This window comes from Notothenia rossii (assembly GCF_949606895.1).
Source record: "Notothenia rossii genome assembly, chromosome: 3".
Taxonomy (NCBI): domain Eukaryota; kingdom Metazoa; phylum Chordata; class Actinopteri; order Perciformes; family Nototheniidae; genus Notothenia; species Notothenia rossii.
In genome coordinates this window covers 88431743-88446309 of record NC_136901.1, presented here as the reverse complement: position 1 = coordinate 88446309, position 14567 = coordinate 88431743, and the positions used below count along the sequence as shown (strand labels likewise).

Sequence of the window (14567 nt, the reverse complement as noted above, 5' to 3'; positions counted from 1 at the left end):
TTGGGAACTAACCATGAAGACAAAAAGGTGTGTTCACAGTCATGTAATGTAAGCGAATTCAGGCCTGGTTGATAATACATATAAACTGACTTTTATTGTATTTCCTGTGAAAGGAGTACATTGAGAAATCTGACATATCTACTGACTGTACTTCATATCGTTTTTTTTTTTATTTCAAGATGCTGTTCTCCAATTTCTTCCGAATACCTAGAGGTCAGGATTCAAATCATTAAAGAAGTCATCAGATGCTTTCGTGAACATGCATGAATTAGGAATATTCATGATTTTCACCATTCAGAATCTCTTTCTCAGTCTCAGTTTGGATTAAAGAGTCACATGAACTCAAGTGTCATATAATAATTTGTCTCCCCCAAGTGGTAGCACATGTGAAGTTTTTTTTTATTTTTTTAAATGTTGTTCTTTGACTATTTATTGATGACAAGAAAATAAAGAATATGAAAACACTTTATTTGACTTTTCCTTTTGTACCATTCATACAAAAATACATTACAAACAAGTTAAATACATATATGTTTCCAATTTGGAAATGTGTAGGACAGCCAACCCTTCAAAAATGAAATCACAACAGCATCAGCTTTTCTTGTGTATCACCAGATGTTTGGTCAATGCCTGTGATGACCTCCGCATCAGTCTGCAAGACCAGGATGACCAGATCTAGAGCTTTCCTCCATGATTCCTGCTTCACACTCAGATTATCATAGATCTTTACTGCGGGTGCTTTGCTCGATTTAATCGGAAATGGAACTCCACTATCCTCCTCTTCACCTTCCAAGGAAAGCTGTGAGAATTTTGCATCAAGACTTTCGTTATTGTTCTGCAGTTGTTGGCGTGCTGCCGTCATGGCTTTGACTTTTGAGAACCTTCCGGTGTTAGCCATTACGGTGGATATGTAATCTAATAAACCATCTGCAATGAGGTTCAACACTTGGCCTCTGTAAGGGTTAGCGGCTGAGTCCCTGTTCCTCTCTCTGTGATGTTTGACATGTGTCTCTGCTTCCCTTTGAAGGTGGTGAACACAAAGCATTTCTGTCACTCCAGCACCAGGCAGGAGGACTTTGTCTTCCAGCATGTGGTGTACACGATAAGCACAGGCCCAGAACCGGTCCTCCATGGCCTGCAGCTTGCCATGTACGCAGCTCGAGAGAATCACTGTGACCAACTCACTGTTTTCTACAGTGGAAATATTCACAGTAATTAAAGGTTTCCCATCATAGCTGCTGAGGTCCCTCCATATTTCAGCCTTAACACCAACACCGATACAGTGCCTACTCAATTGTGTGCCGTATGTCACCGGAACAGCTCCCGTTGCTTTAGCAAAGGCTCTCAAAACGGAAGCCTTCACTTTTTCCACCGCAAGTATATGATGTCTATAACAGCTCTGAATCACTTCCTCACGAACCAGCCCGCTGACAAGTATCAGGTTCACTCCCAGGTTCAACAGAAGTGCCACGATCTTTTCCATCCACTCTTTGTCTTTGCTTGAACTTGTAAAGTCGGACTGGTTGCTCACGCACTGTACACCTGTTAGCTTTTTAAAGCCAAGATGGCGATAGGTGTCTGATAAATCTCCATTAATTAGAGCAACTCTTAAGGACTGTTCTTTTAAGTGATGTGCAACTGAAGCCTGTTCATCAGAAACAAGGACGATGCAGCCTGGTAAAACACATGCATGCTCCTCTGGTAAACCAGGAAGCACACAAGTCATCACTTTAGTGACATCAAATGTGGAACAGCTGATGTTTTCTGGATGATTTTTTGACTGTACTCGGCTAGCTTCTACTACTAAATTCATCGCATCGACACAACCATGACTCAATCCCTTTGCGATGTGTGCAATGTCAGGGAGCTTAGGGTCAGGTTGCGTTACTGTTGAGACATTTTCTGATCTGGCCTCGTAAAAATGTCTGCTGAGTTTTATTTTTCTTTGTCTACAGCCATTTAGAGTCTTAAGAACAACTGTTGATGTCTCTTGCAGGTTGCGTGATGCTTGGGAAGCTTCCACATTGGGTTTCTTTGACAGTTGAAATCCTAAAGCATGTGATTTTGCATTGAAGCTCTCAGATGGCTCAACATCGAGACCCTCAGTGGAGACGCTGCTTTTCCTGCAAACATCGACGCATATATCCATCCCTTCAGACAAAGCAGAGAGGATGTGAGGGACTGGAATCCCTCTTTGAAGGCACTCCAGAGCAGCACGACTCCACGCTCCGGCGAGAAACAGCAGGCATCCCGACCCTGTGTGATAGACCTTCTGGTGGGCCTGGATAGTCTCGTGAACCAGCTGACCCACGGCACAGCTCAGCTCCAGATTCTCAAAGATGCGAAAACAGGAGCACACCAGAGCTGACTCCCCGCTCGCTTCATCCTGGATGAACTTATACTTTTTATTGGGGCCCAAAGAGGAGTGTGTGATTCCTGCCAGCGCTGCGAGCTTCTGAAGTCCAACATGTTGTCGGTGGTTTATAATGGTGCTTCCAAGCATTACTTGAGGTGTCTGAATTGTAAAAGGAAAATAAATATTGATTACAAACTAAAAGTATTGTATTGAGTTTGGTTACCATTGTGTGTGTTAAGTCTTACTAACATTAATATGTAGTGGAAGGTAACCAAGTAGTTTATTTTATATTAACATAAGTTTGAGGCATGGCACTATATGCTATAGTACTTTGTAATTTACTTAATTACATTTCAGTGGGGAATATTATACTCAACTAAGTCTATATTTGGCATCTAACCCTAACTCTTGTAACCTGAAAAGTTATAATATTACATACAAAACATGTGATAAGCTTATACAATATGGTGCATCATTATATATTAAATGAAGCAGCAGTCACTTTAGAAGTGTGAATAGAACAATAATATAATATGCATACAAAACACATGTTATCCTGCATTATGTTAGATACTTAAGATAAACTTAGCTGGTAATACTTGGTGAACTTTAACATTTTGAATGCAGGACTAGCTATTAAGTGTGCATTAAGGTAGCTTATTTCTACAACAAACCTGCAAGACAGGCAGAAGCTTGCATGCTGAGCTAACAAGCTAATACTTTACTTCGAAAACAATACGTAACTTCTAAATTAACACTGCCAAAAACGAAGCAAAACGACTTATGTCTGCACATGAAGATTTAGCTAAACAAGCTTCATCTATAAAAGAGTATGTTTACCTTAATTTAATGACATAGGATAGTTGTTTCTGTTCCCACTGACCAGCTGCTCCGGGGGAAAAGATTAAGCACTGCGCATGCGTATGGTTTCTTGGTTGCCAGGCGACAAGAAACGATCTCAACCATTGGAGGACACTGTAAAATCCCGCCCATTACCGTTTGCAATTGGCTATTTTAATTACGTCACCCTGCTATAATGGTTTCTATTGGCTATCTCACATGTCATTCAACATAAGACCGTTGCTGCGTGCCTGCTTTGTTGACATCCGGTTATAATACACAACTTTTTCGACTTTCCCGGCTGAAACATTCATTTAAATGGTATGTTCATATACATGTTTGGTACAATGTATTTCATTTTCAGAAAATGTCGGGAGTTACCCTGAAATGCTGACGGACAGTGATATAAAGCCGTTCAACCGTGTTTGTTGGTTAGCTTCATGGAAGCTAAAGTTAGCTAACTAGCATGATAGCAACACACACTTCTTATGGCTCTTTCTGCTGCTCCTGCAGAATTAGTTACTATCAGAGGTGGAAGAGGCACTCAGATCTTGTACTTGAGCAACAAAGTTACAAGTAAAAGTCTTGCAATCAAAATGTTTTGCAGATTGGTCCATTTCAGAATCATATTAAATGTTTTGATTATAATTATTGATGTGTTAATGTGTGTATCTAGCTGGTAAAGGTGGAAATAATGTTTTATGTATTGATTTTCTGCAGGGTAGCTTGTGAATTTCTACTAACTAAAGTCGTATGTAACGGTTGATTATGTTTTATTATTATAAAAGCAAAGTAAGTAAGGTACTACGTTAATGTAGTGGAGTAAAAGTACAATATTTGCCTTTGAATTGTAGTAGATTAGAAGTACAAAGTAGCATAAAACTATATATATATATATATATATATATATATATATATATATATATATATATATATATATATATATTACTTTAATGTAACAGCACTTGAGTAAATGTACTTAGTTACTTTACACAACTAGTTACTATCTTATAGAAAGAAGCAACCACCTCTCAATGTGTGTTTTTTCTTCTTAGGCTTCAGGTTACCGAAAACCAACCTCTTCGTCTGGTCCAAGGAAAAAGGCAGTTCCCAAAATGGAACTGAACGAGGAACAAAAGCAAGAAATTAAAGAAGCTTTCGACCTCTTCGACACAGATGGCACTGGAACAATAGATGTGAAAGAGCTGAAGGTGGGTTCCTGGTCTAATAGAGATGGCAGGACGTGTATGTCTGCAGAGATAGAAGAACTAGGATTATTAACTTTAAGGTGGGGTATGTAATTTATTTCAGAAACACTTGTTATATTCCATGGAATGCTCTTAACATCCCGGGCGATAGCAATGAATACATTAAATGCTTTGACAATAAATACATACAAAAATATCATCTGTGGAATTTGAAAGTATGCAGCCGAAAAAAATCTGCCCCTTCCTTCAGACTACCTTACAGAGCCCCTCCTCCAACACACACAAACACACACATGACCAATGAGGGCACGAGATAAGTTTGTGCACAGATGGAAGGCTGACAGGCAGGTAGGCCATCCAGTTATTTTAGCCGGGCCGGCTCAGATGATTGGTCGTGCTTTTTACAGCGCCACGGCTTCCACAGATTACATTTTTTAATGAATTTATTGTCAAAGCATTTAATATATTCATTGCTATCGGGATTTTAAGAGCATTCCATGGAATATAACAAAAAGTGTTTCTGAAGTGAATTACATACCCCACCTTTAAGTACAGTACTTGAGTAGATGCACTTTGTTACTATCCAACACCGGCAGAAAATGTACGTGTTGATGAACAAATCCCCGGATAATGGGGACACAGCCGCCTCAGATTTCCCCTGTTTCTGTTCCACAGGTTGCCATGAGGGCGCTGGGCTTTGAACCAAAGAAAGAAGAGATCAAGAACATGATCGCAGACATTGATAAAGAGGGCTCTGGAACAATTGACTTCAATGACTTTCTCACTATGATGACAGTAAAAATGGTAGTGTAACACACCTGCCTAATATCCTGGGAACGTTCTTAGAAATGAAAATGTGTCATAAAAAGTGTCTAGATTTCAAAAAAGTTATTAATAGGTGTTGTTTTGATGACATTTGGTTGCCAGTTCCAGTAAATGGGAGACGGCTTGAATCAACGCTGTAAAATATTAATCATCATTATGTTTTCATGATACTAGAATGAAAAAGACTCCAAAGAAGAAATATTGAAGGCTTTCCGGCTGTTTGACGACGACGGCACAGGAAAAATATCATTCAAAAATCTCAAGAGAGTTGCCAAAGAGCTGGGTGAAAACCTCACAGATGAGGAATTACAGGTATTGTATTTTTATTTTTTACTATGTATAATGTTTTTGGTAGTCCATCCACATAGGCATGTCACGATAAATAATTTTGTTGGACGATAAATGTTCCTGGAAATTATTGCGATAAAAGATAATATTGTCGGCACCATTGTAAGACCATTTTAGACCACTGACATAATGATAATATATCATAATAATTCTAGTACATCCTTTCAAACAGAACTTTTTATTGAACATTCAACATTGCAAATGAAATGTGAAATAATATTAAAATATATAAATGATATATAATAAATAAAACAAATTAATTAAATTATAATAAATTAATTAAATCACACACAACCAAAACAATAAATTAAATAGAATCAGGCTGGAAAACAGAGCTCTCAATCCATCTATCTATCCATCTATATATATATATATATATATAAATCAATCAATAAATCAATATGAGCACACATTGTCTCACAATCAAAAAACATCTCCTTAAAACAACAGTCATGTGTACAGTCCACTGTCCATACAAAGGCCCAGATGCCTCAACAGGCCATATCCAAATCTGTTTTTCGAAGTTTTCGAGCAAGGAACACCAACATGTTTGCATTGTCGGGCAAATGCATCTTTGATTGTAAACTGTCGGGAAGGTGGGGGCTCTCCATCTCCAGCTGCCGTGTTTGCTACCAGCTGGGAAAACGGAATGGAGTGGTTGTGTTTTAGGTGTAGTTTAAAATGCGTGGTATTGCCTGCTTTTGTCGCTACCTTTTTTAAAGAAATGCGACACACCGCCCGGCTCATTCAAGTCCGTAGGTTCGCCTCGTTGATTTCGCTTGAATCCAAAATACTGCCACACCGGAGAATCGAGATGTGTCGTTAGGTTTTGTAACCAATTCCATTTCACTTTAAATTCCCCGCGAGTAAGTCACACGTTGTCTCCCGCTTGTCGCTATATTATTAATTTGGCTGCTACGCTGCTGTACGTGCACGCGGAGTGTCCTGACCTGGCTGTGTGTCAGCCCCGCCCCTCACAGCGCGCATGGCCGGCAGCCACAGCTCGTCTGGCAGCCACAGCGCTCCTAGCTAAAATGCTGGTCACATCCTTATGTAAGCAAACACGCATGTAAACGGCAATTTATCGAGCTCAGAAAAGTTATCGAGTCCATTTTTATTTATCGTACCGTACGATAAGTCAATTTATCGATTATCGCGACAGGCCTACATCCACACAGACATGCCCCTTCAAGAAGATGTGTTGTACTGAAGCACTCAAAGCCCTTCTTTCTTTCTTTAGACAGAGTTAGGTTTTTATGTATTTAAGTAAGTTATAACCTTTTGTCAGGGTGTCCGCGGGGTCTTAAAAAGTATTAAATGGCATTTTCCAAGGTATTACATTTTGTTTGCGTCCAAATGGTTGGAAGATAAGGAGGAAGGACAATCCATACTGTATATAGTCAATGTGAGGTAAAGTGCATCGCCAAGGTAACCGGTTAAAACTCAAAGTGGCGATGAGGTCTTAAAATGTATGGAAAGGGTCTTAAAAAAGTTCTTAAAAAAGGTCTTACATTTGACTTCAGGATTCCTGCATATACCCTGTTTGTATTAATAGTTTGTTTTACAATTCTCGATGCAGGTTTCTTGAAAGAGAGTCTGTTTTCCTCACACTGCGCTCATGTCTGAGGACTGAGAGTAGTTTCAGCAATAATCCTACTTTCACATTTTGTTCCATTGCAAAGAACATTTGCTCTATGTATCTTTCATTTATAGAAATGGTTGCTGCAGACACGAGCCAAAGAAAAAATATAATTTGTTTTCTGATAAAGTACGACGTTGCGTTACTATGCAAACATTCATGAAATGTTTTAGTTGTAGCAGGAAGCCTTAAAACATGGCCTCCATGCCGATAAAGACTAGAAAAATCCCCCCTTCACCACCCACTAACTGGCTCAGTTTCTCATATTATTTAATCCCATATACACACTTCATAATCAGGCCAAGCCTAAAACTGCTGTGAAAACTTCCGACTACAACATTACATTACATGTCACTTGTGAGTCTCTTTTATCCAAAGTGACTTACATACTCAATACTGTGGCCAATCCCCACAGGAGCAATTTGGGGTGAAGTGTCTCAGGGACACAACGACATGCTGACTGCAGTGGGGTTTGAACCTTTGACCCTCTGATCCCAACACCAACGCACTACTCCACTGCGCCACACGCCTCCAACTACAACAAATACATTTATAACAGAGGGAAAATCCTTTGGCAATTATTAGTTTCTGACTCCCCAAAAGTTACCGATTGATTTCCTACTAGCTCATGGTCAAGGCTTTCTAAAATGTTAGTTTCAACAAAACTCGGTTATAATCCCTGTATGTTACATAAGAGAAAAAAACTGTTTTATTTTATACGTGTGACGGTGTGTATGTTCTTCTCCAAGGGCCACAGCATTATAACAGAACAAGATGTTTTCTTTTCTGGAAGGAGACTTCAGGTTGTCTCGGAGTATAAGTACTTAGGAGTACACATTGACACAAACCTCAGTTTCAAAACCCATATCAAAAAGGTCGGCAATAAAGTGAAGTTCAATCTGTCAAATTTCAGATACATTAGAAACTTCCTATCAACTGCAGCAGCTAAGCTATACCTTCACTCAATGGTCCTCTCTCACATCAACTACTGTCTGATAAGCTGGTCTAATGCACACTCTACAGCTCTGGAATCACTATATAAACAAGCACTCAAAACACTAGACAAAAAGCCATTCCGGTATCATTATCGTCACATTGTTAGAAAAGTATAATCTGTTCAGCTGGGAAAATCTCGTAGTTTACAAAAATGTCTGTTTAGTTTATAAGATCACTCGTGGGTTGGCTCCTCCTCCTCCTCTGGCTGGCTTCATCAGCCCATCTCAACCAGGGCTACTAGAGGTGCGGCTAGGGGAGACGGCACCATCCCATTTAGGACAAGTGCAAAGTTTCATTCCACGCATCCCATCAATGGAATTCAATACCACAACCAATAATAGAGTCCTCATCCTACTACACATTCAAGCACAGTGTTAAAAAGTGGCTCATTAATAATTAACAGTGTCAGCACTGATATGTAGGTGTTAGTATGAGTGTATTGTGAATGTTTTATTCATTATCATGACTTGTTCTTATCTAATAATAATAAAGGGTTTCATTTATAAAGCACTTCATATTTGACTTCAAATCCCGAAGTGCCACAAGCAGTCAGCATGAACAGTATAAAACATTACACAACATGGTCAAATTAATCAAAAGCAATAAAAAGCAATCAATACAAATAAAAGGGGGGTAATAAATAAGAGGTCTAGGGAATCTGTATTCAGTGATGTAGTCTATTTATTTATTTTTTGGTATAACAATGTTGTGGTATTTTAATTCTTGCTTTTAGGATGCCTATCACTATCACCATCTGGCAAAGGGACTATCAGTGAAAACTAGCCTTTTGGCTAATTCGAGTACTTTTACATGTTTTTTACATGTTGATTAATGTACACTGTCCCTTGTTTTAAATGAATTAATTCAATTCAATACGCCACAACTAATGAATGAGTTTCCCTTCCCTTTACTAAGCCTGTCTGGAGCCTCCTAATCAAAACTCTATGCACTAAATGTAGAGAGGCGAAGTCCCGCCCATCTACTTCTGACCCATGGGACCTTATTTCGGAAAAAATATGTATTGAAGTCAATGGAGAGAGAAAGATTATCTTTCGATCCCGTTTGAATTGTGCCACAAATTACACATATGATGTTTGTCAATTTAAAAGATAATTTTGCAAGTCAAAAAAATAAAACTGTGAAGTAACACTTTTTTTTGTGTGAAACCGCTCAATGAACTACATCTCCCGTCTCGCACCACACACCAAGACGGCCGTCACGTTGGCACATTTCACTTCTTTCTTTCAGAATGAGGAGAAAAGTATTAAAAGAGGTGAAATCACTCCAAGTCTGGGCATGTTGAGAGCTGTACACACACACAAGGGGAGTTAGTCGGTTCTGTAAGAGCCAGCATGCGGGACCGGGATTCTGGGATTTGTAGTCTTTCTTGTTGCGTATTTTTCATAGTCTTATATTTCAACAGTTTTACGACAAACTGTGACTTTTTTGACATGGAAATGGTTTTTTAAGATTGACAAACACCATATTAGTAATTCGTGGCACAATTCAAACTGGATCGAGAGATAATCTTTCTCTCTCCATTGACTTCAATACATATTCTTTCCGAAATAAGGTCCCATGGAGGTCCCCCGTCTCTCTATAGGATTTATCACGAAGTAAGAGCTGATTTCACTTAAAGACGAATGTATAACGTACATCACACAGATCTTTACAGCTAAGACTTAGTTCCCCTTCTGTTCTTACACGTTATATCAAAATAGCAGTTATATCAAAATAGCAGTTTTAGGCTATGTCTGAGGAGCGTGGGCTCTGACACTGAGAGGTCTCAGTGAGTCAGTGAGTGCTCGCTGTGTGTCATGTGATGCATCAAGCGTAACTTTTTCAGACTTTATTTCTTCCTTTTTAGGAAATGATCGACGAGGCAGACCAGGACGGTGACGGTGAGATCAACGAGATGGATTTCATGAAGATAATGAAGAAGACCAATCTTTACTGAGCGTGTTACGGCCTTCCTCTGAGATTCACTTTTGAGTCTAAAACCCTTTTTACAGAAGCTCTTTTTCTCGGGACAGATTTGTCTAGTTTGTGAATAAATATTTTAACATACTGTATCTTTCCACAGCTTTTTCTACAATGCAAGGCAATAAAATGTATTTCATAACATGTTCATTTCGTCAGTGTTGTGTTTAAATTGAACCTCCCTCAGATTCATATTGTCTGCATTTACAGACAGACAGACCTCGGGGAACAGACAGTGAAAGTTGTGTGACTCAGCTTGTGTTGACTAGCTTCGATTATTTTACTGTAGACACAAATGACAAACTAGACTTGGGATGAGTAACTCTAACTAAAGTCACTCTCACTTCAGCTTTTCTGTTACTGAACAAAGTCTGCGGTACAACTCTCTAATGTGATCGCGTTATAGGAAAGCGCTCCTGCTGATAATTATTATCTACAGAAGAAGACTTTTACTTTATTTGCTTTGAGTGAACACACTGGCTCTCTTTTAAACCGAGCAATACACACAAGAGTTAGGCTGCAAAACCAGTGCAATATCTAACTCTGCAAAACGCATATATGTATTTTATTAGTACGAATTCACCACTGTGTATTTTATCATGCACATTTCTACATATTATTTTACATATTAAATATTGATTTAGTCTTTGTTAAGACAGACTTTAGTTTTGTAGCACAATGTGCATGTTAACTCTAAACTCCTATGTTTATATACATATTCTAATTCCCTTTTATTCGCTTTTTCCCCCCCCTGTTTATATGCGTATTTTGTTTCTTTTCTTTTATTGTGGAATGGAGCAGCCTTAATAAAACCCAATGCCCCCCCTTCAGGATAAATGAAGTATTCTGATCACTCCTATACACCGATACTGCAAACACCATACTTTTGTAAATAAACAGGATATTGTAGTGACGTGTTTTTCCGTCTGACGGCTGTCTATTATTTTGAGGATGCTTTCCACTGATTATGAAAGTTCTGACAACTGTTTTTTGAAAGTGGAGGAACATTGAGTGGAACATATAAAAAGCGTTGGCTAAAGTTCTTTTTTAATATATATTCCGAAAAACAAATAAAAATGCAAGCAATGTAGATTTCGAAAATAACTTGTTTCACAAATCCTACCTCGTACTTAGAGATATATCTGAGCATGCAAGACTCTTAAAGTCTTCACGTTTATATGGATTCCTTATATTTTTCATCTGACGAGCTGAGACTTAATATTGCTTGAGATGAGCCAAATCAAAAGTCCAGTATTTGCAAAACTCATTTTATGTTAGCCCCTCTGACTCAGATCCATCCACCTTCTGACAGTTCAAAGTACAGCAGGTGAAACAGAAAGAGCTGAAACTCTCAGAGTGGACACAAACAAATACGCACCGTAATGAATTATGATGATGCAACCCTAACTATATTTAAAGGGGTCCTATTCTGCTCATTTTCAGGTTCATATGTGTATTGTGACACGTCTCCATGTTCAACAAGCGCTTTATTTGTTCTGTTTCACCCTTTGTCGGTAACCAGAGGCCAGTCTGCTCTGATTGGTTAGCTGGCCGGCTCTGTTGTGATAGGTCAACAATTGCCCCGCCCCTTAGCCTTTCACGTACAATGTGTTGGAGCGCTAGCCAATAGAAGTGTGATTGTTACATAGTGATGTCACTCTCCAATAGAGGCATTTCAGGCAGGAGGGAGGGGGAGGGGGGGGGGGAGTTTGTGGGAGAGAAACTCCCTCTGGAGGGAACTTTTGGGATGTTAGCCTTTGCAGACCATACAGGAAAACCCTCATATAAAACACTTCAGTGAAATAGGGAAATCCCCAAAAAGCAGAACAGGGCCCTTTTCATTCAGTTGATATCGGGGAAACCAAAGACAATTTTCAACATTGTGGACGATAAAGTTACTCAAGCTCTAGAGATGTCCCGCCTCTTAGTCTATCACGTATGTGTTGGAGCGCTAGAATTTAGAAGAATAAAATTGGGAGGGAAGAGACCCTCTTTAATGGTCACACATGCAGAGCACACAGCACACACAGTGAAATGTGTCCTCTGCGTTTAACCCATCTTAGTACCAGGAGTCTAGTACTAGGAGCAGCTAGCTAGCCAATAGAAGTGTGATTGAGCCCCTTAGCCTATCACGTACAACGTGTTGCAGAGCTAGCCAATGGAAGTGCAGCTGTTCCATAGTGATGTCACTATCCAATAAAGGACTCCAATAGAGGCATTTCAGGCAGGGGGGGGAAGGACATTTGGGATGTTAGCCTTTGCAGACCATTTACATACACTAAAACCTAAAACACTACAGTGAAAGGGAAAAACCCCAAAAGCATATTAGGGCCTCTTTAATTCATGTTGATATCGGGGAAAAGCAAGGCACGCACAACCAAAATCAGTCGGTAAAAGCAGAATTTGAACATTGTTTCTGTGCTCCTACAATATTCTTTTTATTTACTGTTTGGTGCAACATTTCAATCAACCAGATATTCAACATTGTGGACGATAAAGTTACAAACTAAATAACTAACTAAATAACTAAATACTTCAACAGCTGTGCAGCACAAAGATCGGAAGACCTTCATTTAATAAGAAACATATTTCAGTTTTGAGAATAATTCATCACCAAGCAGCGAGAGAGTGCTTTAGCTGCACCAAGCAGTCATTTTGGAAGAGTAGGTGTTGTTAACGCGCTGGATCTCTGATTTTAAAACATAACTTTCCAATTAGAGTTTGATGTTTTGGTACCCGGCAGTTTCATGGCCTTTAATATCCTCTCAGCCCCTCAGCTGTTATTCCCCTGCAGCTGTGGTTTAAGCTAACAGTCGTCTCATACTCCCACTGCTCTGCCGCTGCTTTACTTTTCCCATAAAATGATCAATTTCCAAAACACCAATTCGCTGCAAGTGTGGTCGTTGCTGGTAAAAGATGATTTTGTTATTAGTTCTAAAAGGTCAAGGATGTGTCACCATGGTGTAGACAACCTATTCACAAGCCCCCTTTGAGTAAGAGGAGCTCAGACGAACTAAAAACCCTCATTGCGTAGAAGCAGAAGAGTCGCTGCAGCCGGGGTATGTTGGCTTTTAAGAAATATTTATTATGAATAGATTTAAAACACATCTGACTGTTAAAATGGTAGATATATAACTTTTACAGTATGGGGGGGAAGCATGTGCTTGTGGGTATCTGTTGTTTATTCCGATCTGTAAAAATAACTATTGTTTTGCTTGTTTGTTTATATAAACCTTTGTAACCCCAGGGCTAAAATGACTTTAATGCGACAGGAGGTGTTGCTATATATTGTGTCTAATCCTTCATACGTTATTGTTGCACACCTGGCACGTTCACATGTCTCGCATTGTAACGCTCGACCTGCTGTTCCACCCACATTCAAAACCTTTGAGAGGATGAGGTGTGCACACATTTTGAAAATACCTTTGGTTTAGAAGGATGTTTTTAAAAACATCCTCTTAGACTTTAGTACAAACCAAAATATATATGACAATGTATGATAAGTGTGGGGGAAACACCCAATATAACACCTTGAGTTGGTCTACGTTTTAAAACAACCCTGTGTGTTTTAGTGGACAGCTTTAATCATGCTTATAGTATGAGGATATTTAACATGCATGAGGAGGTATCAGACACTTACATGTATCCGCTTTGTAGGAGTTGCTTCATAGTTTTTAAGAAGGATCTCTTAGGACTCCGTTTTTTAAATGCATTTGGATGAAAACTCGTATTTTTGAAGTCTCTAATAACTTAAATCAGGCAGCAATGTGTTCTGTGTCAGTGTCAGCCTTTTTTTGAATAGTCTGGTTCGACAGGTTCATTTGGCTGCAGCGCAATGGCTTTCATCTTCACTTCTCATTACACTACAGTGGACTAAATCGATTTTTAAAATAATTATATCAACCAATATTGCATTAAAGGGGTTCCAACAACTTGACGAACCAAATAAAAACCAAGGAAAATCATTATATTTGTAACAAAATGAAGTAAAGACAGATTTAATCATCTGACAGCCGTCTTTATTTTTTCAACCCTTCCCACCGCAGGGACCTGTTCATCTAGCTTTGTTAAATGTACGGAGACTTTAATCAGGCTCTGGCAGGTCGACATCATTTCTAGAAAAATAGCTGAAAGTAACTTCAAGGACATTTCGGCTTGAAATCCGACATGCAACCAAAGCTTTTACACGCGTGTCTAGATAAAGAAACTGTGGGTGTGCTCACACTTTCAGGTGACGGATTAAACACTTTTTTTTGTGATCAGATAACATTAATAAGTCACTTCAAAATAACAGCATTCAATTCAGCAACTTTAGGTATTTTCTGATAACAATTCATTTGTTAAAACTACATTTGATAGATTAATATAGAAGACA

General features: G+C 38.9%; 2 protein-coding genes across 2 annotated transcripts; one reads left to right on the top strand and one right to left on the bottom strand.

The window, feature by feature from the left end:
• Positions 1–447: 447 nt before the first annotated feature.
• bbs12 (Bardet-Biedl syndrome 12) lies at positions 448–3346 on the bottom strand. The gene is made up of 2 exons (XM_079669945.1): positions 3197–3346; positions 448–2515 (listed from the first exon to the last, which is right to left on the bottom strand). The coding sequence occupies exon 2, from the start codon at positions 2501–2503 to the stop codon at positions 581–583; it is 1923 nt and encodes a 640-aa protein (XP_079526071.1). The 5' UTR covers positions 2504–2515; positions 3197–3346; the 3' UTR covers positions 448–580.
• A 41-nt stretch (positions 3347–3387) lies between these two features.
• On the top strand, positions 3388–10338 carry cetn4 (centrin 4). The gene is made up of 5 exons (XM_079669948.1): positions 3388–3517; positions 4252–4407; positions 5080–5208; positions 5404–5541; positions 10080–10338. Exons 1-5 carry the CDS (start codon positions 3515–3517, stop codon positions 10167–10169), a joined length of 516 nt encoding a protein of 171 aa, XP_079526074.1. The 5' UTR covers positions 3388–3514; the 3' UTR covers positions 10170–10338.
• The last annotated feature ends 4229 nt before the right edge of the window (positions 10339–14567 follow it).